Genomic DNA, 27,804 nt, shown 5'->3' on the forward strand with positions numbered 1-27,804 from the left:
AGTGAGGCAGCAACCAATACGCGGTACAGATGCCGGTATCTGTGAAGGTCCATGTCGGTCAATTGGAATTTATGTTGGAGGAAACAAGAAAAAAAGCTTCCTGTAAACGCATATTCCAGATATAGGTGGAGTGACGAACGAGGGAGAGCGCAGAGAACTCCACACACCAGTGAGCTGATGATCGGGAAATATATGATATTTTCTCTTCACAAGGAGAGTTCATAACGAGTTTCTAATTAAAGACATGGCGAGATAATCCTCGAGGGACAGGTCCCTACGTCTGCGAGCGAGAATAAAAAGTGACCGGCACTCTGCCAAACGAACTGATAGTCTACTTCATCAAGGCGCACAGAAGTTGTGGAGCGGACCTGGCAATTGTTTTTTTTTCTGTCTTCTCTCAAGGCGGCGAAGGATCTGAAGATGGTCACACTTGCAGCCCACATACACTTATAAGAACAGAGGATTATCTTCCCTCTGTAGTCGTTTTTTCAAATCGAGGAATTATATGGGGCAAGACGGTGCCGAATTTCTCCGGCGTGGTTCAATTCAATTGTCATTATAACATCGTCGGACTTACTGGGAGGTAGCCGACAATAAGCAACAAGAGGCAATAAAGGTAATGTTAGAGTGACCAAAGTAGCATCCGCACACTCCAAATCTGTGGAAAAGATTTGTTTTATTGCGAGCTTTCGGTCATAGACCTTCTTCAGGCATACAGCAATAAAGGTAATGTTCCAATAACTTCTCTCAGGAACGTGCATTGAGCGCTCTATTCTACTCCATTATAATTATATTTCATAAAGTATCACAAAGTAGTATTCTTAGCGCAATTTGGCTCATGAGAAACTTTATTTGGGTTTTTTAGAAGTTTTGTATTAAGTCTAGGTAGTTTGAAAAGGAGAATATTAATCGGCCTCAGTGTGGCCAGCGAAAGTTGTTAACGGCCTAGTAATCTTCCTGAGCAATTAATAAATGGAAAGCCTCATGTTTGAATGAAAAAGGGCACAGCGTTGAATGTATAACTGTAACTAAAGGGAAAGACATCTATGACTGGTGAAGAGATACTGTAATTAAGTTGCTATAATATGATAATTATTACCCACAGTAAGAAGAAAGTGCCAAAGAATGTTCTGTGCGTTGCATAGATACATGTGTGACTTCAATGCCATAATTCACTCTTGCAGGGGTCTCGTGGAAGTCTCGGCAGCGACAAAGGAGCTCATTTTTCTCACCCCGCGGTAGCGATGATCGGACTGCGCAAGCCTGTAGTTATGGGACTCGTGCTGCTGATCTGCACTACTACCGGCTACTGCCGGAGCGCGCCCGCCGCGGCGACTACCACGGTCGCGAGCGACGACAAAAGCCTGTTCAGGCGGATAGTGGACATCGTGAAGTACGTGGAGGAGAGCCGCGACGCAAACGGCGCGGACGCAGCGTCGCAGTCGACCGCGAAGAAAGTATCCCCGATCGAGCAAAGGGATTTACGCAACCTCAAGTCAGATAGCGGGGATCAAATTATTGGTGAGCTCGCGTGTTGACAGCTGGGCGTTACCATGAAGCACAAAAAACCCCATAAAACATGTTGTATAACTGCTTTAGGTGGTGCACAAAAGAGAAGGAATTTAAACCGCTTATGCATGTGCACATCATCCAAATATGTTATGCAGTGACAATGTTTAATACTTAAATGCTCGCTCAGTGTAAAGAAAGCGTACACTGAAGCTGATACCCTGTCTTCTTCGGTCTCTTTCAGAAATCTTCCCTAGAGATCTCAGAAAGAAAGAGAAGTTTTTAAAACACTTAACAGGTGAGATACTTGAATGGGCTTTAAATGTGTGTGTGTGTGTGTGTGTGTGTGTGTGTGTGTGAGAGAGAGAGAGAGAGAGAGAGAGAGAGAGAGAGAGAGAGAGAGAGAGAGAGAGAGAGAGAGAGAGAGAGAGAGAGAGAGAGAGAGAGAGAGAGAGAGAGAAAGGGAGTGAGTGTGTGTGGGAGAAAAAAAAGGGTGAATATTGGGAATGTGTGAGGGAAAGCAAGAGGATAGTTGTCTACTGTCTATTAACTCAAATGCTCTATTTTCCTCAGGTCCACTGTACTTCAGTCCCAAGTGCAGAAAGCATGTATACAGACTTTACCACAACACCAGGGACTGCACAATACCTGCATGTAAGTACCTTGAACCCTATATGACATAATGAATGAACAGAATGAACACATGTGTTCTGGATCACTAACAGTGGGAGGTACAGCACTGTCTCACAGGCATTCCTCTCTCCATTTATCGTCTTCTTCTTTTTCCAGACTTCAAAAGATGTGCACGGCTTCTCACTCGATTAGCAGGCAGCCCACGATGTACAGAGGGGTAGTACAGAACAGGTGACTAATGCATGTGTCATATGCATCATCATGTTTGATTGGCTTTCTATGGATGAGGTCACAGAACACAGAACAATGTTACACTTCACATTTCTCTATTACGTTAATATACACTCAGAGTAATGCACCTGTTGCATTTCAAATCGACTGGACATAGATTAGGTAGCTCTGGATTTTGTCATATGCACCTGTTAAGAGTATTGTACTCTAATTGAACACATGATACAGACAGTTTGAATGTAACCACTGTAAATGTGTAGGTAAAACACAATGTGGCACAGGTTGAAATGTACCTGGTCCAGGTAAAATAACACTGAACATGGTTCCAATTTGCTATACTGTAAGCTGATAGGGCGAAGACTTAAGCGATGTTTAGACATCTTTCTTAGCCTTACAAATAGGCAGAGATAGGTCAGCTCGGCCATGCTCGCTGTGTCCACACATGGCTGTTGAAGCAGAGCACAGAGTGCAGATCTGTAACAAATCATGTTTCTCTCTCCATTTTTCTTGGTACTTTTGGAGAGGAAAGAATTCCTCGGATGCTGCCAAGTATGAGAGAGAGCACTAAATTTCACTTCCTGTCTTGCAGGTTGATGCCAAACCAGCGCTCTCCAGAAGAGCCCTGAAAAAAAGAAGAAGAAGAAGAAGAAGAAGAAGAAGAAGAAGAAGAAGTGCCTTGGACAATAACAGGGAAAACAAACAAAACTCAAACCAGTCGTGTCCGAACATTACGCACACAGCGTCCCCCACCCATCAGAGTTCTATTTTACTAAGGCGTGGATTATCACCCTGAGGGCCTCCGCCTGCACCGTCAGCGGTCACTTCACCTACCGACTCAACCAAAGGCAGCAACCAGACTACACACGACGTAGATACTAAAGGTGAAGAAGAAGAAAAACACAACAAGAAAACAAAAAGAATGGCAACCACAACTGATTTGGCGGTTATTGAATTGCTGGCTGCCAAAAAAACCACCTTTTTGTCTTTTTTTATTCTTGTTTTTCACCAAAAAGAAAAGGGATTGCTTTTTTGTGCTTTATTTGTTTTTGAGACCATTTGGACAGCATCTTAATCAATATAGTTGTTTGGAGTGGGTGGGTGTGACATGCCTTTCAAGGTTGTAGCTTATTTATGTTATGGTTTCAACGTCGTTTTTCGCAGCAGCACTGACTAGTACTTGACACAAGGCTTTTTGGACCCTGCTGTCACAGCATCCTCTCACCTACCTGTGCGCACACTGAAACGTATGATTAAATTATTAACTGCATGAGCATTTCCTTGCCTTTTTATGTCTTTGCAAGACATGCATTAAAAAAACAGATGCTATATACGTATAGGAGTGCTGGTTGCAGTCAAAAGTCGTGTGTAAGATGATGCCATCCTGTGAATCCCGGTTGAGTGTGGTACATAGTATATTTATATATTCAAGTTGTTACATGTTTTCAGCTGTACATTATGTATAAACATTCTAACCAGAGTGCAATATGTACATATTGTAAATAAAAGCATAAAAGGAAACCATACTGTATAACAACAATAAATTAAAAATGTTGACATATCAACTGGGTGTTGAAAAACATATATTTAAAACATTAAATATATTTAAATAAATGATAAGATTGGTACACATATGATGAGTTGCCTTTCTCTGGTGTTTGCTAAGAGGAGAGAGTAACAGTAGTTTATTAGCACAGTTCTTATCAATACCTCATTTGATTATCATCAATAGCACCTAACTAAGGTATTCTTTTGGGGGGTTTGTAAAGCATTTATACTTAAATTGATGATAGTCTTTGAATCCGTTAATAGCAGTTACAGTATAACCCATTTATTATAAGTGAGAGACCATTACTTGGTACTGTGGCTAACAAAAGGTGGCTCACTCTGTTTTACACACTAGTCAATGGGTTATATTATATGTGCTTATAACTACAACTAAACCCCAAACAAAACAACTAGAAAGAACAAAACAAACCATAAGGCTTGAAAATAAGAGGCAACAACACACAGGCAAGGTTGAGGGGGAGAGAGAGTCTGTGTCTAAAGGCTGGAGCCTTTATAGAGGCAAGCAGCTGATTCTCAGCAGGTGGAATGTGTCTGCAATCAGCGCCCAGCAATTAGCACCTCCATTTGGCCCCGCCTCGGCCACACCTCCTCAGGACGCCATCCTCAAATAAAACATATAACATAATGGGGCAGGGATATAACAATGGCTAACTAATAATCAACTGTATTAACTCATTATAAATCGTCTTACAAACCTCCAAAAAGGAAGCGGAAAATGTTATTAGAATTATCTGTTACTGATGTATTTTAACCAATAACAGAAAGTAGAATTGACCAGTTTTGATAAATCATTTCAAGTAATTAGCAAAAAAACATCTCCATCATAGACCTTGAGGACCAAGAGTAATTAGGCTCTGCAGGACTGTCTTCCCTTACATCAATCTGGCAACCAGAACCGGTCACAAGTCTTGTGTTTTGCCTTCATGCTGTGTGGTGAAGAACTGGGCAACCGGGTACTAGTCTCTGAAACCAAGTGCAGTATGTTGTGCATTGTGCTAAATGATACTAGAGTGAATTCTTCTTCAACTTTTTTCAGATTTCAATGTATGACACATAATTTGAAAGCTTACAATCTGCCCTTTCATAACCTGTCAAAAACTGAAAAATTACCCCCCGCCCCTACGTGCAGCCTTTATCACCAGACCCTGTTACAAATTATCAAGTTTTGCTTTCTGGGAACCAATGCTAATTCTTTAAACCATAAATGTTTGTCTGAAAATGTATATTTATTTTAGCAGGACAGAGTAACTAAACACTCATCTGTTTGTTGTACTGTAGCATCTGTGGTTCGGAGTCTGTGTACCCCATTCCTTAGCGGTATGATGTGTTTGTACAAGCTAACTGGCACAGAACCCAACCCTAAATAATGCTCTCTCACTCGGGTATTTAGGAGGGTCCTATTCATTCTGAATCCGAAATGAAATCCAATATGCATTTTGGAATACTGAAGTAAAGAAGAAGAACTGAAGAAAGAAAAACATGTTTTGGAAACTGTGGGTTTTCGGGTTTCGATAGAACAATTCTTGAGGACAGAATGGACCGCACCAACGTTGAAGGGTGGAGAGGGGGGCATTTCTTTGGCTGTTCCACTCAAATACAATACATCAATACCTTCCTCCGTGTGATTATGCATGTTCTAGTCTCATTTTCTGTCAATCACAAATCATGAGCTTAAGCCGCAGTCGCATACAACTGAAAACGTAATATTCTGTGTTTATTTTCATGGGCAGTATTGTGTCAAACAATAGTAAGGAGGTGTCAGTGCAAGATGAAGGTGTTAAGTAACATCATTAGCTAGTTGTTAGAACAGACCTATATGTTATTCTGCTTGGTCATGTTATTTTGTTCGAAATACCAATAGCAAAAGTAATGACACATTTAAACTCAGTTAACCTTCATCAAATACCTGCCAAGATTAGCATTTGGACTAGCATTAACTTTGACCCCAGTCTAAACCTTTAACCTTGCTCTTTGAACTCACAAAATCTCCGGTCATGTGACATTGCTTCCATATTAATCTCTACTATGTTGAAGGCTACAAAAAAAGGGGAAAAGACCTACATGTTGAATTTTTATTTTGTCTTCCTTCAAGAAGAAAATACCTGACCAGTCAGTCAGTGAATTCCTCCAAAAAAGCATTCTAGTTACAATACAGTTTGTTTTACAATTAAGACATAGTGTAGCGGTTGTGATGGTCATCTGACCACAGCATTACAAATATGGGAAGAACTATTAAGAGTCACCTAGTCAAAGCATATTGTAACTGCACAATTATGGGTGATACATTGTGTTTTTCCGACGAGAGTAGCATTTGCGTTGTTGTTCACCAGTCAGATCTTGGGTGTTGTTATGAGTTGCTTTCCAAAAAGGCTTTGCAGCATCTCACACACTGTTCATACACAGTTTCAAAGTCTTCATCACTCCCCTATGAAATAGAAAAGAAAAAAGTAATTAATTTGTTTTGCACATACATTTTTATCTGACATTTTTACCTTCAAAACCAATACAGTGTTGCACCGTTCTTCATATTTGAACCAGAATGCATTTAGTCACCATGCAGCACAATATGTTGGAGTATTCTGTTAAAGGGATGATTCAGCCTAACTTCATGTCTGGATGAAACATTATCTAACCCCAACCCTGAGCGCTGTCTCCAAGAGACAATATTCCAACTGACCCTTAACTTTGTTTGAAGTTTCAGAAGAGACTTAAGATGTTAACTTAGGTTCAGTTGGAATCCTGTCTATTGGAGACTGTGCTGCTAACTGTTGCCTGTGCAGTGGTAGCAAAGTAGATAACAAAGAACTAGAAGCTTTCATTACTGGCCTATGAGGACAATTCAGGATAAGATGATATTTCACCTAAACATGAAACTGTTAATATTGGACAGGTGTTTCTTCAGCGGCCTGGTCTTTCACACGGTTTTACAACAACACAGGACCCCTGGGGCCAACATTGGGAACTCAACCGGATAATAAAATTCCCCCCATGAGTACCAAATTCTCAGTTGATTTGCTAAGGCCTACAACCTGGACAAGTATGGCCAATTGGCTCTCGCTTTTCAACTGGCTAATAAAAAAGAAAACAGCTTTTCAGTCCCACAAGAGTAACATTCCACCTTTCAGAGACTTGACAGATCTATTACAACTGTCAAAAATACTTTTCAAACTTATAGTTTTCAAAACTATAGCCGTGCCCTTTTAGGAATGATTTGCTTCAGCCTTTACTTTTAACAGAGACATTTAGACAGAGCATCTCTCTTATGTGGCAAACTTGTTTAAGCCTCAATGTTAAAAACCGCAAGTAAGACACTTCTTTTCCATGGAAATATACAAAACAGAGATGCAAAAAAAAAATAAGCACAATAGATTTAAGGTCTGTCCCAATGTGTTGGTGAAACAGAGGTTCTATTGTAGAGGTTGATTGGGGACTGCCAAGGCAATGACCTCAGATTAATAAACAGAAAGATCAGCTGTGTATGAGTAACGACCAGGGAAAAGAGCCTTACAACTCAGAGTCTGAGCACGACACAAAAATGTAACCTGAACTCTAAAATGGCCAAATGACGTCAGATGTTTTTATTTTTAAAACACTGTCTTGAAGAGTGGAGTCCTCCTGGTATGGCATCGATATTGTAAAAAAAGTTTTAGATGTTCTACTTTAGGTACTTTGTTTACTACACTTCCTTGAAAATGCAAGAACAGTCTGACATATTTTCCTTTTAATGATTGACTGCTCCTTTTATGTCAGGAGGAAACTACAACAGACTTCCCTAACTCAATACTTAACTCAGTACAAATGTTTTTACTTAAACACACATCTCATGTACAGGTAGGTACATATATATTTGGACTCTGACCGATTTGTTTTTACTTTAGCTGTTTACCAAAACATATTCAAGTTAGTTATATAAGGCATATGGGCTTAAAGTGACAGCTTTAATTTGAGGGTATTCACATCCAAATTGGACGAAGGGTTTTCAGATTTTTAATATGTAGCCCCCTCTTTTTCAAGGGACCAAAAGTAATTGGACAATTGACTCAAAATCTGTTTCAAGGACAGGTTTGGTGTACTCCTTCGTTATTTCTGTATCGATTAAGCAGGTAAAAGGTCTGAGATGCTTCCAAGTGTGGCATTTGCATTTAGAAGCTGCTGTGAATACACAATATGTGGTCAAAGGACCTCTCAATGCAAGTGAAAGAGGCCATCCTTCGGCTGCAAAAACAAAAACAAATCCATCAGAGAGATAGCAGGAACATTAGGAGTGGCTAAATCATTTGGTGCATTTTGAGCCTGGACGTCCATGGAAGACAACAGTGGTGGATGATCGCAAGATCCTTTACATTGTAAAGGAAAACCCCTTCAAAACATCCAGCCAAGTAAAGAACAGTCTCCAGGAGGTAGGCATAGCATTATCTAAGTCTACCATGAAGAGAAGACTTCATAAGAGCAAGTGCACCACAGGGTGCAAACCATTCATGAGCCTCAAGAATAGAAAGGCCAGATAAGTTTGCCAAAAACATAAAAAAGCCAGCTCAGTTCTGGAACAGCATTCTTTGGACAGATGAAACTAAGATCAACCTGTACTAGAATGATGGGAAGAAAAAAGTATGGAGAAGGCTTGTAATGGATCATGATCCGAAGCATATCTCATCATATGTAAAACAGTGAAGGCAGTGTGATGGCATGGGCAAGCATGGCTTCCAATGACACTAGGTCACTAGTGTTTATTGATGAGGTGACAGAAGGCAAAAGCAGCCGGATGAATTCTTAAGTGTTTAGGGATATAGCATCTGCTCAGATTCAGCCAAATTCAGCAAAGTTGATTGGACGGCGCTTCACAGTACAGATGGACAATGACCCAAAACTTTCTGAAAGCAACCCAGGAGGTATTTAGGACAAAGAAGTGGAATATTTTGCAATGGCCAAGTAAATAACTTGATCTCAACCCGATCGATCATGCATTTCACTTGCTGAAGACAAAAAATAAAGGCAGAAAGACCCACGAACAAACAACAACTGAAGACAGCTGCAGTAAAGGTCTGACAAAGCATCACAAAGGAGGAAACCCAGCATTTGGTGATGTCCATGGGTTCCAGACTTCAGACAGTCATTGCCTACAAAGGATTCTCAACAAAGTATTAAAAATTATCAATTTATTTATGATTATGTTAATATGTCCAATTACATTTGAGCCCCTGAAAATAGGGTATAAAAGTGTATAAAAATGGTTGCAATTCCTAAAGGTTTCATACAATATTTTTGTTCAATTATAGCTGAAAGTCTGCACCTCAATTGCATCTCGATTGTTTTATTTAAAATCCATTAGTGGTGGCGTACAGAGCCAAAATTATGGAAAATGTGTTATTGTCCAGAGAAACAGCCCCAAAGCATAATGTTTCCACCTCCGTGCTTGTCAATGGGGATGGTGTTCTTGAGGTCATAGTCAGCATTTTTCTCCCTCCAAACACGGTGAGTCGAGTTGATGCCTCATCTCAACACCTGAATGATTCAGAGAAGGCTTGGGAGAAGGTGATGTGGTCAGATGAGACCAAAATCGAGCTCTTTGGCATCAACTCGACTCACTGTGTTTGGAGGGAGAGAAATGCTGACTATGACCCCAAGAACACCATCCCCACTGTCAAGCATGGAGATGGAAACACTATGCTTTGGGGCTGTTTCTCTGCTAAGGGTACAGGACGACTTCACCGCATCGAGGGGACGATGGACGGGGCCATGTACCGTGAAAACTTGGGCGAGAACCTCCTTCCCTCAGCCAGGACACTGAAAATGGGTCGTGGATGGGTCTTCCAGCACGACAATGACCCAAAACATACAGCCAGTGCACAAAGGAGTGGCTGAAGAAGAAGCACAGGTCATGGAGTGGCCTATCCAGTCTCCAGATCTTAATTCTATAGAAAATCTGTGGAGGGAGCAGAAGCTTCGAGTTGCCAAGCGACAGCCTCGAAACCTTAAGGATTTGGAGAGGATCTGCAAAGAGGACTGGACCAAAATCCCTCCTGAGATGTGGCAAACCTGGTGACCAACTACAAGAAATGTCTGACCTCTGTGCTTGCCAACAAGGGTTTCTCCAACAAGAACAAAGTCATGTTTTGCTCAATCAAATGCAAATAAATGTATAGCTTTTATATAATATAATATATTCAGGATTTTCTTTTTTTATATTCAGTCTCTCACTGTTAAAACCTAAACCTACCATTAAAATTATAGACCGTTCATTTTGTCAGTGGGCAAAGTTACAAAATCAGCAGGGGATCAAATACTTATTTCCCCCACTGTATATTTCATTCCCTGCTGATTTTATGAGTTTACCGCCTTACAAAGAAATGAACAGTCTATAATTTAAATATATAAATCATTCAAATTATAGACTGTACATTTCTTTGTAAGGGGGTAAACTCACAAAATCAGCAGGGGGTGAAATACTACTGAATGATATATATGGAATGGAATATGAATATTCCATTCCATATATATATATTAATATTCCATTCTGTTGGCAGGAAAATACCCAACCACACCTGAAGACTGTAAAAAAAAGAAGAAGAAAAACACCCACCCAGTCATCCGACCTGTCTGAGAACCACGAAACGCTCTGGTCTCTAAACTAAACTCTACTCCTCTGAGCTTGTCATCATCTTCCCGGTTGGACTGAGGAACTCGTGTCTCCATTTATCATGACACAGAGAGAACTGTCTGGCTCTGCTGCGCTCCGCTGCCGTGCGTTGCGGCCACTGGCCCGGGACCACAGCCCCAAATGTTGTTGAGGCTCTAAAATATTCATTTAAGCATTTCGAAAACCATGTTTAAGGCTACAATTCTTTCTGGCTAACACAAAAACAGCTGGAGTTAACACAGAGAGGAACACACACACATACATAAATATTTGGTACTCACACACTGGTGGTCAACCACAACCCATCCAACCACCATCCAACCATCTCGATATAGACACCTTTCTGTCATTATGCTATCAAAGTTATTTTTCTCCAACCCCTTATACAAGGTCGCAATTAGAGAAACATATCATTAGACGAATAGAGGTCTATCCACAACATGCATCTAATGTCAAAACCACTCAAATTATTAATATTTATTTTCATGTTTTCTTTTTGAATACAAGACAGCCAATATGATTTATAGTCATAATCATAGTCCTCGTTTGGAGCTTCAGAAACTCAAGAATGCAGTTTGCTTGCGCCGTTACATTCCAGAAACATTCCCCCACCCCCCCCCACCCCACAACTCCTCCTCCTTAACGCACTGTAGATCAACAACTGAATTTCAAATCATTAAACTCTACAACCCCCAACACCCGTTGACACTTTCCCTTCACTTCCCCCCCCCCCCCCCAGCTCCCTCGATCGTCACATCCATGTAGAAATCCAATTCATTCCGCAGAAACTTTCGCTTCAACCCCCCCACCCCCCTTCCCCCTCCGTCAATCATCACATCCATGTAGAAATCCAATTCATTCAGCATAAACTGACCGGGGCTCCACTTCCGTGCCATTTGGCAGGACTTCCGAGAGCATAGGAAGCACTTAAGGTCAAAAAGAGTTACAGTAACTTGGCCTTTAAACGTTGAGATGGTTAAACGAGGGGTGAGAGCAAGAGATGTCCATGGGAAGAGAACAAAATACTTAAGAGAATAAGATTTGTTTAAGTTTATCCGCCAGAAAATAAAACAGGTTTAAAAATCAAGGTTTTATCAGGGTGTAATATGAGACATATGTATTGTGGGCTTTGCTCCCAAGGAAATATGACTTTTTCTGGCATTTCTGGTGAAAACTTGCAAGGCTACCTGGCACAATGCACAGTGTCCTTCGTAATTCTTTGGACAGTGAAGCATTGTTTCTTCTTTCGGCTGCTCACTCCAAAGGTTTGGATTTGAAATCAAACAATTACTATGAGGTTAAAAATATAGGTTTTATTTATTTTATTTGTACTCATTGAAATATTACAAACACTGTTTATACATAGTCCCCCTTTTTATACATGGCTCCAAAAGTATTGGGATAATGATTCTGGTTAGTCATATGTGTTCTGTCATATAATCTGCAAAAGAGAGCTGTCAATTGTCTAGTTTTGATTCTAGGCTTTGTGTTTGTTTTTGGAGTGTGACAACATGAAATGTCTGCCCACATCAATGAAAGTGTTTGAAACACTGAAAAGAAAAAAAGCACTGGAGAGCTCAGTAATCGCAAACGGCTGGGTAGGCAGAGGAAGACAGTGGATGACCAAAGAATGCTCACCATAATTAAGAAAATACAAATTACACTCTCCAGGAGGTAGGCGTGGATGTCAGTCACTGCTGTCTGCAGAATACTTCACCAGCAAAACTGCAGAGACTACACTGCAAGGTGCAAACCACTACACCACAAAAGCAGGATGCCCACATTAGAGTTTGCTAAAAAGTATCTCAAAGAGCCTGCAGAGTTCCGGGAAAAGGTCTGGTGGACATATGAGACAAAGATTGCAAGAGGCATGATGGTAAGAGTAAAGTCTGGAGGAAAAAAAGGAACTGCCCAAGATCCACAGCACATCACCACATCTGTCAGAGTGGAGGGGCTATAGTGGCTTGGGCATGTATGTCTACCACTGGAACTGGTTCACTTGTCATCATTGTTGATGTAGCTGCTGAAAAATGAATTCTGAACAGTACAAAAACATCCTGTCTGTTGAAGTACAAACACATTGGAAGGCGCTTCATCATACGGCAATACAATGACTCAAAACATACTACCATAGCTAGGGAATATTTCAGAGCCAACACGTGGAAAGTATTTGACTGGCAAATCTCAATCTCCAAATTTAAATCCAATTGAGCATGAATTTGATTAGCTTAAGGCATAAAAAACTCAAAACAAACACCAATTGAAGATGGCTGCAGTCCAGGCCTAGCAGGGCATCACCAGAGAAGATACACAGGGTCTGGTGGGGTCAATGGGTCTCAGATTTCAGGCAGTTATTGCATGCAAAGAATGCAGACCAAATACTAAACATGAGAGCTTAATATGGACACTATATTAATTTGTTCCAATACTTATGATGCCATGAAATAGAGAGTCTATATACGTATAAAAAGTGCTGTTATTTCTAAATGATGAAACCAATATGTAGAAAAATACCATAAAATAAAACCTGAGCATCTATACTTTAAACTCATAGTAATTGTTTGATTTCAAATGCAAACTTTTGGAATAAAGAGGCGAAAGAAGAAAAAAACGCTTCACTGCTCCAATAATTATAGAAGGCACAGTATTATGAGAGCAGGAGACGTTTTATAATTGATTCAAACACTTTCTCTCAGAAGGCAGGAAGAATCTGATTTTGAATCTGAGTTGGTTTTCACATGATGAGGGCTTGTAGAACTGTTAAATAATATGTTCAATTAATACGTTAATTAACTGTGAAATAAGAATGTTGTGCAGAGTCAGACTACTTACATAGTACGGGTCTTTGATGATCAACTGTTTCTCAGGGTCATACGAGCCAAGGAGCTCAATCTTTGCTTTACAGTTCTTCACCGCGTTCGCCTTCTTTTTCAGATCGCTATGCAGAGAAGGAAGAAACAGTAAGATATTTCACCTCATTCAGAGGTCCATTCTGGAACCAAATACATAATACACTGAAGTTCATCATCCAAGAGATCAGCGGACACACGTATTACACAGATTTCAATTCCATCCGTTTCTAAAGCACCCAATAGACAGAATCAGAGTATACAATTGACTTCTCATGTGTTTTATGAGTGAGCAACAAATGAAACCAAATCCATGTGTAAAAATCTGCATAATCAGAGGGATTCTGATTCATTCTGACAGTTATGAGCAACTAATCAGATTCTTCAGACAAGTCTTCCCAATCGTTGAGAGCTATTAAGACTTTATAAGATTGCTCTTTCATTTTGTGTTGGGAGTAATTGGCCTTAAGCACAACACTAGGATTTGGAATGCTGTGGGTGGAGGACAAAAATTTACCAAGGCACTAAAAAGGCCAGGGGTAATTGTTGGTGGTTGCGAGGCCCTTCCCAATGTAAGTAATGACTAATATGAGTTAGCAGCCGGAGCGCTCGGACCTGGCACCGGTGAGAGGCCTCCCCCACAGTTTGGGAATGGGTGCCAAACTGGAAAGAGTCCAATACTCAAAACAGTAAAGTCCACAATAGTAACCCCCCAACTCCCCAACTCTGCTGTAGAGCAATAGCCTCCCTGTACCAGGGGTGGGATAAGGACAAAAGGGGTAAGGGTGGGGGTGAGGGTCAAAACCAAGGTGAAGTACATTGTACTCTAAATGCCCCAGCCCACAAAGATAAAGGGTTCTCACATTGACTAAACTAAAATGAAAGAAAGCCCTGACGACTCAAATCAGCCTTATTGGTGATGATGAGGTGTAATTGGTAATGGTGATTAGTTAATCTCAGATATTCTCCCTCTCTCGATATAGCCTGCAAAACACTTGGAGGGGGAGAGAGAGAACGAGAGAAAGAAGGGAAAAGAAAACTTGCCCCCAAAGAGCAAAGACTAGGCATCCAAAGAACTCAGTAAGCTGCTTACTGACCGGATCCACAATAGGCATGTGATCTCAAACTGATCCCCAAACGTTCAAAGTAGCAAGAAATATCCCTCCCCCTGCCTCTGAAAAGAGCTTAAGGACATCGCTCGTTAAAAGCAGACTTTACCCTCAACATTACATAGGCCTTGAGGTGCGTGTAAGTGAGTGAGTGTGTGTGTGTGTGTGTGTGTGTGTGTGTGTGTGTGTAGAACAGGTACTGTAATGGCAAAATATGTATATGTAATACTAACCGTTTATCAACTGCCTGTTAACGTGACTTAATGACTCTAATGTTACTGATTATTAAACATATATGTAGTTGTTGATTCAACCATGTAACCTGTAATGGCTCAGATTGCTAATCATTGGTTCCCACACCGGGAGTCGAACCCGGGCTGCCTGGGTGAAAACCAGGAATCCTAACCGCTAGACGAGGGCTTCTCAAAGTCCGGACCACGGTCCACATGTGGACCTAACGGCAGGTCAATGCGGACCCAGCCCATACCACGTGTTATGATTACAATACGTTATGAAGTGTAACGTTTTCTATTTTGAAATAAATGTTCTATTGATCAATAAATTGCTAGTGACGTTGAATATACCATGTAGCTGAAGATCATTCACAGCGATCCTGTACCCAGATGAATGTGGTTTTAATGTGGCTTATTTCTCTATCGTTGACATCGTTGTCATTAACTGCTGGAGAAAGTGTTGTGTGTTGTTGCTGCCGAGTTCACGCATTAATGTTAAAAAGAGCCAGCGAGTTGTTGTCTCACCAACTAAAGCAATCAGCCGCCAGGAGTGGAATTCCAGAGACCAGAACAGGCCCAGGTACAACAACATTGGATCCAAAAATTATGAATAACCAGTTCGAGCAATATTACTCTGACCTGTACTCCTCTGAAGCTCTAATTGATATTTCACTTATGCAGGAAAACTGACAAACGTAGACAAACTGAAACTCCCAAGCCTTAATCCAGATAAGCACATTTCTTTTTACAGCCCAATATCTGCTGATGAGATCACACAACAAATAAAATTGTTCTCCTCCAAACTTACCCTAATTTTTAAACTAATGTATGATGAAATCCTCTCTAAAGAGAAGCTACCTCAGACGCTTACACACGCCACAATTTCTGTACTGTTAAAAAAGGATAAGGACCCTCGACTATGGCTCCTACAGACCAATCAGCCTACTTTGCTGTTCATAACTAAGGCCCTTTCGTCTGGAGACTGCCATTACCACTATTATTCATCCTGATCAAACAGGGTTTATACCACGGAGGCAGTCTTACTTCAATATGCGACGCCTATTTAACATTCTATACTCTGACCACTCAGCCATATATTCTGAGGCTATTATTTCCTTGGATGCCGAAAAAGGCTTTTGACAGGGTTGAAGAAATTTGGGTTTGGCCCAACTATTTTGCACTTGGATCAAAATCTTATACTCAGCACCCAAAGCCTCTGTCCACATTAATAATATCACCTGCAACTACTTCCCTCTCCAAAGAGGAACAAGGCATGGCTGCTGTTCATCTCCCTTTTTATTTTTTATTTGGCCATCAAACCTCTCGCAGTGGCTCTGCGTTCAGATACTTGGGGTAATAAGGAGAGAAACGGTGCACAAGGTGTCATTATACGCAGATGACTTGCTCCTTTATATTTCGAACCCAGAAGACTCCATACCTCACTTATTAGATGTATTCAGTGAGTTTGGGAAATTCTCAGGTTATAAAATAAACTTTACGGAAAGCCTAGTTTTCCCTATTAATAAGGTAGCAGAGAAAACGAGATATGACCAGTTGCCGTTTAAAGTAGAAATTAAGAGCCTTACATATGTGGGGAGACATGTAACAAGTACATTCGCAGGCGCAGCACTCCTTAATCACAACTTTACGCCATTACTGGACCGCACCAAGCTAGACCTAGCATGGTGGTCGAATCTCCCCTTTTCTCTGGCAGGGTGCACCAATGCTGTTAAAATTACTGACCAACGTCATTTTTTAAACAATTAGATAAATGCATCTCTACGTTCATTTGGAACAAATCTAACCCACGTATGAGAATGGTATTTTTGGAAAGGTCAAAACCAGAAGGAGGGCTATGCATTATTACTGGGCAGTAAATATCTCTAAATTCCGGAACCACATTCTCAGACCAAGAAGGCCCGACTTGGTCACTCATGGAGCTGCAGGCCAGCCTCCCGACTTACCCTATATATGTTTTTTGACCTCTCCATTACCTCTAAATCCAGGCACCCACATTGCAAATCCCAATGTAGAAAAATCTATTTAAATCTGGAACCAATTCAGAAGACACTTCAATCTGCAGCAAGCAAGTACGCATTCTCCGATAACACATTTAACCACCTTATCTTACCTTCACAAACAGATCCAGCATTTAAGATGTGGCTAGGGCAGCAACAACGAATCGATGAAATCGATAAAAATCGATAATGAAATTCGTTGGCGACGAATCATAGCGCTACCTATGGCCGGAAAGGGCAGAACCTATGACCGGAACCGGAAAAGTGTGAAAATCTGGTAGGGTGGGAAAATCCGGTACCTACACCGGCGCGGCGGCTACATTTAAATCATGGCGGAGAAAACGACTCGACCGAAATCGTCCAAGGTAGATGCACTTGTGAGTTCTGGCGAAGCGTCAGCTAAATTACTGTAATGTAATGCGATAGCCAGTGAGTGTTTCATGAATTCAATATTGCATGACAAGTGTATTTAGCTAGCTGGCTAACGTCAGTGGTAGAGCAGAGGTGATAAGCTAAAGGCTAGCTAGTGGTAGCCTACCAAGCTACCCGTGAGTTAGAGTGAGGCACTGACTGTCGCCTAGCCTATTGTATGGGGTGAGAGGACACATTGCATTGTTTTGGAGCATATCTGTTATATAAAAACATTAGTGTCTTGTCTGTAGCCTATATTGCACTTTGGGTTACTGACCTTTACATTAAGCAAAGTTATTACCTAAAACAATGCATGTATTGAGCTAGAGTTCAACTACTTTATTGAAACAATCTACCGCCATAGTCCATGGCCTGTTGTTAAACCTATTTGATGTAGCAAAGCCTTTTTTATTTATATTATTTATTATTTTGTATTAATACTTATTCATTTTGCACATGTATATGTATAGGCCTGGCTGATTTAGAAAACATAAAATAAAATTTGCAAAATAAATCTGTTCTTTCTTCTTTTTCATTTCTATCCGATTAATCGGGAAAAATAATCGGCAGATTAATCGATTATCAAAATAATCGTTAGTTGCAGCGAAGAAATGGTCTTATATTTTTCTCTGACTTGTTTACAGATAACAATTTTCACTACATTTGACCACATATGTCATGACAATAATATCCCCAGGTCACACTTTTCTTTAATACTTGCAGGTCCGGAGTTTTGAAAAAAAAACATTTTGCATCTTTCCCTTGCACTCCCCCAGCTGAGTCGATACATCATATTAGATCTTAACCCATATGAGAAGGGCCTGATCTCCACAACACACTGAACAGCTCACCTAGGCTGACAACAAAACAGAATGGGAAGAGGACATTGGGGAAGAAATATCAGAGCAGATATGGGAAGACAGCATAGCTTGCATCCATACCTCTTCCTTCTGTATAAGACATGGTTTAATACAGTTCAAAGTCCTTCACCGACTACATTTCTCAAATGCTAGATTAGCTAAAGTATACCCTGCAGTAAACCCCAAGTGTCCCAGATGCCACCATAGACCTGCCACTTTGGGACACATGTTTTGGACATGTCAGACACTGAACAATTTCTGGAACTCCATTTTTGAATCCCTCTCACATATATGTGGTAGAATACTTGACCCCAACCCTATTACTGCCATTTCTGGTGTGACAAAGTCAGAGGAGAACTTATCTGCTCATCAGAAAAATGCTATTGGCTTTGTTTGTCTCCTGGCACGCCGTCTTATTCTTTTTAACTGGAAGTCAACAAACCACCCTTCATTTATACAATGGATTAGAGAGGTGATGACTTCGCTGAAATTAGAAAAAATCAGGTACTCAATACGTGGGTCTCGGAAAAAGTTTGAAGGTCCCCCTTGAAGGTCCCCCTTCATAGACTACGTAGAGACTTTATCTTTCGCTTGAAAGGCCTTGGTTCGCTTGCTTGGACAGATGTGCTTGTCGTGGATTGCTTTGATTTGATTATGGGTCGCCTGATGGAAGCCAAGGATGTAAAAAAGGAAATGTAAAACGAATTAACCTCTATCTTGTAATAGTAAACCAAACTTTTAGAATATGTACTTTTCCCTTTTTTTTCTTTTACTATTTTCCAATTTATTTTATTGTGTTGTATTTTTTCTCGTTTGTATATCTGTCAGTTCTAAGCATGTACAGACCACCCAGACATTACTGCTTTGATCTATTGTATATTGTATGCATACATGTATGTATGTATGTACTGTATGTATGTATGTTTTCCTTGGAGGGGATGGTGGGTGGGAATGAGGAAAGGGAATTAGAAATGGAAATATTAAAAAAAAAATATATATATGTTGTGGTGGAGAACATGCTGCTATCCTTTCCATAATCAGAATCAGAATTGCTTTTATTACATCCAATGTACGGGTACAAAAGAGTAAAATTCTTAGGCTCAAGTTCTTCGACATTGGCATTGCAGAAGGATACAAAATCAACAATAATAGAATAAAGTAAAATAAGTATGGTAAGTAATAAAATAAGTGGAATAAGGAAATAAAGTGAGAAAGTGATGGTGGTAGTAGTAGCGGGACCAGCCGTACTGCAGTAGAACAGTACAATGAGATGAAATGCAGTATCATACAATATGCAGTATAGTACAGATATGATACAGTACAGGAAGTCCCTTTAAATGCTGGTCATAAATGTCCATAAACGGCAGACCACAATATATCATCCATGGGAAAGTTGCCCTCCACCTTTCTCCAGTTTAACTTAGCATAACAAAGAATGAAACACCATGTGTTATTTTTTCTTTATTGATCTACTCGTGTGACCAAAAGGAGGAAATGTAATAGCAAAATATGTATATGTAATAGTAATCGTTTATCACCTGCCTGTTAACATGCCTTAACGACTCTAATGTTACTGATTATTAAACATATATGTAGTTGTTGATTCAACCATGTAACCTGTAATGGCTCAGATTGCTAATCATTGGTTCCCACACCGGGAGTCGAACCCGGGCTGCCTGGGTGAAAACCAGGAATCCTAACCGCTAGACGAGGGCTTCTCAAAGTCCGGACCACGGTCCACATGTGGACCTAACGGCAGGTCAATGCGGACCCAGCCCATACCACGTGTTATGATTACAATACGTTATGAAGTGTAACGTTTTCTATTTTGAAATAAATGTTCTATTGATAAACATATGTAGTTGTTGATTCAACCATGTTACCCCCTAGATATGAAGTATTAACCATGTGGACTGACTAGAGCTACTGGTGGCCAGCAAGTCACAGTTACCCTTCCCCCGGCCTCAATGTTACCCCGCAGCCTTGCCCTATGGACCATTTCCCTTGTGTATGATTTCCTTACCTTAAAGAAGAGACAACTTGTTCGTCTCTCAGGGGAAACACCAGGATGGTGTAAATCATGATGAATAGCAGCAACATGTCACAGAATACCGTATTGTGAGTCAGCATGTCCATGCAGATGTTACAAATTGTACAGACGCAGTGGGAATTGCAGATTTGAAATGTGCCTACCTCAAATTGTTCTCATCCATGCAGAGAATGTACTCGAAAGTCAGAAAGTCATCCTTAGTCACCTACGAGAAATAACACAGAACAAATGTTAACTTTGGCACTTGTAGATGGTAGAACACAGACGGCATGCAGTTCCTCTCAATAAACTGTTATTGAGACGGACCCTTAGACAACTGGTATAATAAGTTACATAACTGCGGTGAAGACGTCACGCTGGTTCTGCTTGAGTAAAACGGACATAGGGAGATAACACCCATTCTGAAGTTGGAACAATTCCAGAGAACTGAACAGTAAGGGTGAAGAGAGAGAGAGAGAGAGAGAGAGAGAGAGAGAGAGAGAGAGAGAGAGAGAGAGAGAGAGAGAGAGAGAGAGAAGGCAAGTTTATGTGTGTCTGGGTCTGCACCAGTGCCCCCCCCCCCCCCCCCATCCCTCCATCATGTAATACAGGGTTATGAAAGGGATCAAAGGAGCACATCTGTATGTGGAGTGGGATTGTGCAACACGTCAACCTCACTCAGCAGCCATTTCACAAAAGACGGAGGCCTTGATAATGGCTTTGTGAGGTCAAAGCTATAGAATAAGATTCGGAGCGACTGGGCAGAGAGAAAAAGACACACACACACACACACACACACACACACACACACACACACACACACACTATAATATATGTGTCTTCCTCCTCTGCTGCCATTCCATGTTAAAAAGCTTCAGATGAACGCCCTTGACAAGACAGAGGTAGACCCAGATGTCTGGAATTTCTGACAGACAGTTGGGAGGCACGGGTACTTGAGGAATGGGTAGGAGGATAAGGAGCTGTTTCCAGTTCAGACAGATAAGAGGAAAGATACCCAGTGGAGTTGTTGAATTATTCTATCAAATGGTGGTGTGTACATTATAGTGAGCAGCGAACTCTCCTCATATCAAGACACATACTTTGCCTCTACAGGGTTACACCCCATACACGGCAGGGCTTGACATTAAGCTTTTTCAGGTACTTGTCCTTTGGACAAGTGAACTTATCTTTTACTTGTCCGAGAGCTCAAGTTACTTGTCCAAATACAAAGATTTTGAAAAAGCAATATTACACTCACTGGCCACTTCATTAGGTACACCTTTTCAACAGCAAATATCTAATCATCCAATCACGTGGCAGCAACTCAATGTATTTAGGCATGTAGAACTGGTCAAAACGATCTGCTGAAGTTCAAACCAACCATCAGAATGGGAAAGATTTATGTGATTTTGAACGTGGCATGGTTGTTGGTGCCAGGCGGGCTGTTTATTTCTGAAAGTGCTGATCTAATGGGATTTTCCCGCACAAACATCTCTAGGGGTAACAGAGAATGGTCAGAAAAAGAGAAATATCCAGTGAGCGGCAGTTCTCTGGGAGGAAATGGTGGTGATTGTGTAATGGTGTGGGGGATATTTTCTTGGCACAAATCTGCATAATGTCAATATGGACCAAAATCTCTGAGGAATGTTTCCAACACTTTGTTCGTATTACTTATTAACTATTACGTAGGCCTATTTAAGTGCTCTCGTAGTTTATTATTGTGGATGTTATAGGTACATTGTTGGTTGCCTATCACTAGTGCCATTCTGAAGTTCGCATTGCGATGTGCTCATCTTAAAACGTAAAATATACGATCGCATCGAACTACATGAAAATAAGTGGCATTGAGAAGACGCGAATACGCATTCACGCAAATGGCACTAATGCAGTGTTTCTCAAACCTCTCCTCGGGGACCACCAGCCGTTCCACATATTTGATCTGTTCCACCACCAGCACACCTGATTCAACTAATCAAGTGCAAAGCAATTATGATTTGTACTTGATTAGTTGAATCAGGTGTGCTGGTGGTGGAACAGATCAAATATGTGGAACGGCTGGTGGTCCCCGAGGAGAGGTTTGAGAACCACTGCACTAGTGATAGACCCACAACGTAGGCTACACTATGGCTGCGTTCGTAAACTCGCTCTGGAATCTGATCAGCACTCATGGAATGCTTCTTGTCCAATCAAATTACTTGGTCCCTTTATGACGTTGAACGCAGTGTGCGCTTCGGCGCTCTCAGAGCGAATTTACGAACTATGAATGAACGTCTACTCTATAACATCGATGATAATGAACTACGAGAGCACTTAAATAGCCTCAGCGAGAATGAGGCACGGCCTATTTTTTTACTATTCAGATCGGAAGGAGGAATTCATATTGATTTCTTTTTTTGTTTTGACTTGTCCGTCGGACAACTGCAGGAGGAAGTCCACTTGTCCGAACATAAAACATACAAGCGGACAAGCCTTAATGTCGAACCCTGCACGGTGATAGACGGATGATGCAACTACTGTATATTTGACAATAAAAATGACGCTCCTTTCTGAAAAGTTGAATTCGGGAGAGAGAAACACCAGAGTACTATATTAACAAAACCCAGGGCCCGTCTTCCAAACAAACCAACATCTGGTCCAGGAAATCCAGTTCTAAGCCTCAACAAAACTCTCTTTTACTCGGGCGGTAAAGAACTTCTGGATTCATTTACTTAGTAAAACAAACAACAATAAACAAATTTGATTAAACAGGGGGCCCGCCTTGTCTCCCAGTAGTCTTTTCGGAGAGACGCCTGCTTGGACACTGGCGGCAGAGAAGAGGGAGAGTTAAAGTTCATTGAAAGTGAGAGAGAGAGAGAGAGAGAGAGAGAGAGAGAGAGAGAGAGAGAGAGAGAGAGAGAGAGAGAGAGAGACAGAGAGAAGGGAAGAGAAGAGAAGAGAGAAGGAACCCTATGCTTCATCGACTGCATTTTTGGTTGGCTTTGGGCTAGCGTTGAGCTCTCCCCATTGGAGATTAGAAGAGGGTCAAGGCTGTGTCGGTTATGGGAGACGAAGGAACATGGCGGCAGCTCCCCGGCATTGGGTCAGGCCCCTGAGCCCAGCCAGGACAAGGAGAGCTGGAAATACTTTTTTGGGGAGGGAAAAGACAAGCACACAAGGCCCAGTAACACAGTCTGCAGCAAAGGAGCGTTGGACGACAATGCTGGTTCGTCTCTTTACAGTGAACAGAGGGGAAACCACTTGGGGACGTCATGCTGGGAAGACTGTGTACTACGATTTATAACATCCGATAGATGTCCCGATCCGATACTGATATCGGATATCGCCGCGATATTGGTCCTGAATGCTGGATCGCAGATCGGACCCCCCCAAAAAAAGGCTCCGATCCGCGTGCCCGATCTGGCGTGTCACTCAAGTGACGACAACAGTAGTAGCCAGTGGTCACGTGCATGACCAGGGCTCAATAGTGCGACTGTTTTGGTTTTCTGTGCGACTTGGAAATACATTCAATCGCACCAGTGCGACTAAGAGACAGCTGAACTACTGTCATGCGCAGTCAAACTTATGTGTATAAGCGATGAGGGAATGAAAACAGTGAACAGAAACGCGTGTCGCAGAAATGCTTCACGCGAGTCCTATATGCGCTTAAAATGCGCATAAGCTCTCATAGTTCGTAGCGCTGTGTGCTTCCGGTTTCATTACAAAGAGGTTAACCCCATATGTGCCTGACGTCTAACAACATTCAAATGACTCTAACTTCGTCATCTTTTTTCGGATTTCAATGTATGACACATCATTTGAAAGCTTATGATCCGTAGTTCCAATCCACAACACGTCGCATTTGTTGCTTTAATAAAGGCTGGCAGTCTTTAATGTAACTGTTGTTGGTGTGGACTATAAGGGGAGGTATTTGTTATTATTCAGGGGTCAAAAAATGTATACAAATATCGTATCGCAGATACCCGAAGCCCAGGTATCGGTATCGGTATCGGTAGTGAAAAAGTGGGATCGGGACATCCCTATCCGATACAACTATAATCACTGTGGTGTGATTTTAGTTCAACTCAATTTAACAGCATGTCATGCAACATGCAATCTATGCAGTGAAAACATTGAAGTTTGATTATGAAAATTATTCTCCTAAAGAGAATTCATACTGCCAATATACATCCTGTAATCATAGGACATTCCCACACGTATATTCTAACAAATATCATCCAACTGGGTTTATCACAGACATACACGCGCACACATGGACACACAGACACAGACACACACACACACACACACACACACACCAAAGTGACCCAGCGAGGACCCCCAGGGGGTCAAACTCTGTTGTACCTGTCGGGCCCTGTGGTCGGTCTCAATGCCATGCTTCCTTAGGCAGGCCAGACCACGGGCGTCCGGAGAGCTGCCTGTGTTCCAGTCAGACGTGGCGCCACTGTCTATGAGCCACTGAAACAACAGAGAAGACGAGAGCTAGAGCTAGGAGGAGAGGAGAAAGGGGGGTTGGTCCTACCTGCCTGGCTACATGCCTCATGGGCACCCCGTGCCTCTTCATGCAGGCCTGACCGCGGTGGTCTGGAGAGTTGCCTATCTCATAGGTGGAGGTGGCAGAACTGTCTATCCTCCACTACGCCAAGCAATGGAGGGAGCAACAACAACAACAAACACAGAAAAATGTATTCACACACACGCGTAGACTCAGTGTAGCACAGGCTATACGTTGGAACCATCTTAGATAGGTTACATGCAAGAGTTTCATTTAATAGTTCATTATAGAAGTTGCCCTTGGGCACAGACATAAGATCAGTTTACCCTTCCTAAAACTTAGGCCCCAGCCACACCAAACTACATTTTCATTATGGATTGTTTTTGCAGCTTGAATGTTTGAAGGAGTTAAACTTTCCACAATCTGTTTGTCGGGTTTAGCCAATTCGAAACAATTCCAAAAAGATTTTGTATTGAGGCTGCTTGGTTTCATTGTTCAAGTTGGTAGGTTGTTTCCGAATTTCACAGATCAATTCAGATAGTGATTTCATACATATCCACCTGTATCCATTTTCTGATAGTTGAATGTGGCCATGTCATTACACCATTAGGCAGGAAAACAGATGGTCAAAACTGACCATCAAATCAGTGTCTGACGGCAATTTGTTCATGTTAGGGGCTGGTTGGTTACATTTAGTTTCAAATCAATGCTCTTTTTTTGTATGAATTACCTTGGTTCATCAATACTGTTAAAAAGGACATGGAAAGCAGAAACAACACATTTCAAAGCCCTGTTAGCTCTTGAAGCAGAACACTGCAGAGTATGAGAGATGCGCACTGTGATGTGCAGTAGGGGGGTATACATATTTGATCAAGAATAGTAATTGTTAATGAGGGGATGCTGGAGGAGGTAAACATCAGAGGATGGGCTTATTGTGATGCATGGAACGCGACTCCTCGTTCTATTCCATGGATTACAATTAACCTATTCAACAATTTCCACCTCCACCAGCCTCCCCTGTTGTTAAAAGTAAGTGAGACGTTACAATTTAATCTATTGTATATGACCTGGATAGACAAAATAAAATGCATACGCCTATATCATCAAACAAACAATATTTCTATGCATTATTTCGTAATTGACATACTGTGGCTATGCTACTGCACTGTACATGCCATGCACAAACAGCATACTAGAGATTCTCCTATGAAGGTTCAGCTTTACCTTGTCAGCAACCCCGCTGTCTGTCGCCATCTTCCTGAAGACGGCTTCAGCGATGGGGGACCTACAAATGTTCCCTGTTTAAAAAAAAGTGAATACATCAATACCATAAAGCTGAATTGTCAATCAAATATGTAGAATATATACATAAAAATATAGGTATATAACGGTATATATAAGTTAAATAAATCTAATGGCAAAGTTTGACTGTACTGTACAGTTAGGATATAGATAGGATAGGCCTAGGCTAAATGTGGTGATGCTGGAAAGCAAGGGTGGCAGGATTGTCACGATAAGCTAAACCATACAATATAAACCATACAATACATGATGAAACATGGTCTTGATTTCTGTAATTTCAATATAGGCTAACAATTTGCAATCATGGGAACATATGCAACTAACACAATTGAAGCAGGCTCTTCTGGGACCATAGTCACTGCAGCCCTCCCCTCCCCTCCCTCTGACAGCCTTCCCCTCCCTCCTCTGCCTTGTGAGTTCAATTAGTCTGATACGTCACTATACATTGGACTCCCAACCCTGTTCAAAGGTCTTCGAGTTTGATTGATTACTCACGGTGCCTTCACATTTCAGATGTGGGTACTGTACACTCATCACTCAAGGAGAATGACTAATGAAGCATGAATTGGAGAGTCTGTACAATTATGTATGCTAAGCCCCAGCAAAAAGGTCTTAAGTCAGGCAGTGAAATGTATTAGCTAGCTAGCTATGTGTGCTAGCAAATTAGATGTAGGCCTAAACTACACATATTATGTAAGCTCTGACGTCTTGTAATAAGCAATAATGGCGGCAAACACAAAACGCCGCTATTGTTTTTTTAATTATTATTATTATTATTATTATTCAGTGCAAAAGTTTGCCACTATTTTTAAAATTGATTTAGCTTGCTATACTAGCTTTTTTAGCAAGAGCACCCGGCTAGTGCCACTTTACAAACGACAATTTGCAGTTCTGGATGTTCAGCAGTTCACAGCATGATTAACATTGTTATTGTACATATGTAATGTCTTCATAGCATAGTCGACCTGCCATGTGCATGCATCCTTAGACGCTGTGTTGGGTTTAGAACACTGGTTTCTTACCCAAGCACACGAAATTTACCGACTTTCCACTGCTGGCTGCCATGTTGCTTTTGGGGTCCTATGTCACACTCTCCGGATTGGCCAGTTTTCTGCCTGATTGAAATTATAACTCTTTGACAGCTTTTAAAAACTCTCATACCTTGTACATTTGCATGAATTTGTGTCATGAATGATCAAGGGTGGGTTGGTACTTTTAGATTCACATGATATAAAGTCTATTTCCAATCCAAGCATGATCACATCAAAGTCACCAACTTCACTTTACGGACCAACATCAGCAAAGTTGGATGAGAGTGGACAGGGATGTGTTCCTTTCCTGCTGTTATTAATTTCCTCGATGATAGACTGACTCAACATATTAATCTTTTATTGGGCAGAGTGTCATTCAAACATGCTTTGTACTGTCAAGCTCACTCCATTTTAAACCCCATCATTTGCAAATGTGAACCCTGTTTGTGTACATGCCAAACCTTAAGGTCAGTCCATGCATGGCGTCTAAGTTAAGCACTGACCAATCACACTTTACCGCCTGGGTTCATCCAAGATTTCAGATGCCCTTTATGAATGAATGAATGAATGGTCTTTATTGTCATTGATATAGTACAGGTACCATACAACGAAATTTGGGAGGGGGGGCTCCCCTGGTGCTAGGAAAAAAAAACTAAAAACAAGAAGGGAAAAGAGCTGGTTTACATAAATAAAGGCTATGTACACTATCCACTATACTATACTATACAAATAAAACACTGTGCTGTACTCTATGCTATGCTATACATATCCTAACATTTCCTATCTCTGAACCTTATGTACCCGAGGGTTGTCATATTGCACATAGTGTTATTGCACATTCATTTAAAGTGTCGCAGTTTGCAGGTTTGAAATGTTCACAGTTGTGTTTCAGTA

The 27,804-nt window shown here is 41.2% G+C and overlaps 2 protein-coding genes across 3 annotated transcripts; one reads left to right on the forward strand and one right to left on the reverse strand.

Annotated features, from left to right (window-relative positions):
* Window positions 1–529: 529 nt before the first annotated feature.
* alkal2a (ALK and LTK ligand 2a) lies at window positions 530–3,760 on the forward strand. Its single transcript, XM_080549812.1, has 6 exons — window positions 530–616; window positions 1,185–1,521; window positions 1,754–1,807; window positions 2,083–2,163; window positions 2,299–2,373; window positions 2,963–3,760. Exons 2-5 carry the CDS (start codon window positions 1,245–1,247, stop codon window positions 2,361–2,363), a joined length of 477 nt encoding a protein of 158 aa, XP_080405938.1. The 5' UTR covers window positions 530–616; window positions 1,185–1,244; the 3' UTR covers window positions 2,364–2,373; window positions 2,963–3,760.
* A 1,915-nt stretch (window positions 3,761–5,675) lies between these two features.
* acp1 (acid phosphatase 1) lies at window positions 5,676–26,968 on the reverse strand. Of its 2 annotated transcripts, none has more exons than XM_080539504.1 (6): window positions 26,902–26,958; window positions 25,802–25,875; window positions 24,605–24,718; window positions 20,250–20,311; window positions 13,409–13,514; window positions 5,676–6,364 (listed from the first exon to the last, which is right to left on the reverse strand). In XM_080539504.1, exons 1-6 carry the CDS (start codon window positions 26,942–26,944, stop codon window positions 6,287–6,289), a joined length of 477 nt encoding a protein of 158 aa, XP_080395630.1. In that variant the 5' UTR covers window positions 26,945–26,958; the 3' UTR covers window positions 5,676–6,286. The 2 variants fall into 2 exon arrangements, with proteins under 2 accessions (XP_080395630.1, XP_080395629.1); XM_080539503.1 differs by lacking the exon at window positions 24,605–24,718 and adding an exon at window positions 24,427–24,540 and having other exon boundaries at window positions 5,680–6,364; window positions 26,902–26,968.
* Between the last annotated feature and the right edge of the window lie 836 nt (window positions 26,969–27,804).

The sequence above is a fragment of the Nansenia antarctica genome (assembly GCF_963989245.1).
Source record: "Nansenia antarctica genome assembly, chromosome: 1".
In the NCBI taxonomy this organism is placed as follows: domain Eukaryota; kingdom Metazoa; phylum Chordata; class Actinopteri; order Argentiniformes; family Microstomatidae; genus Nansenia; species Nansenia antarctica.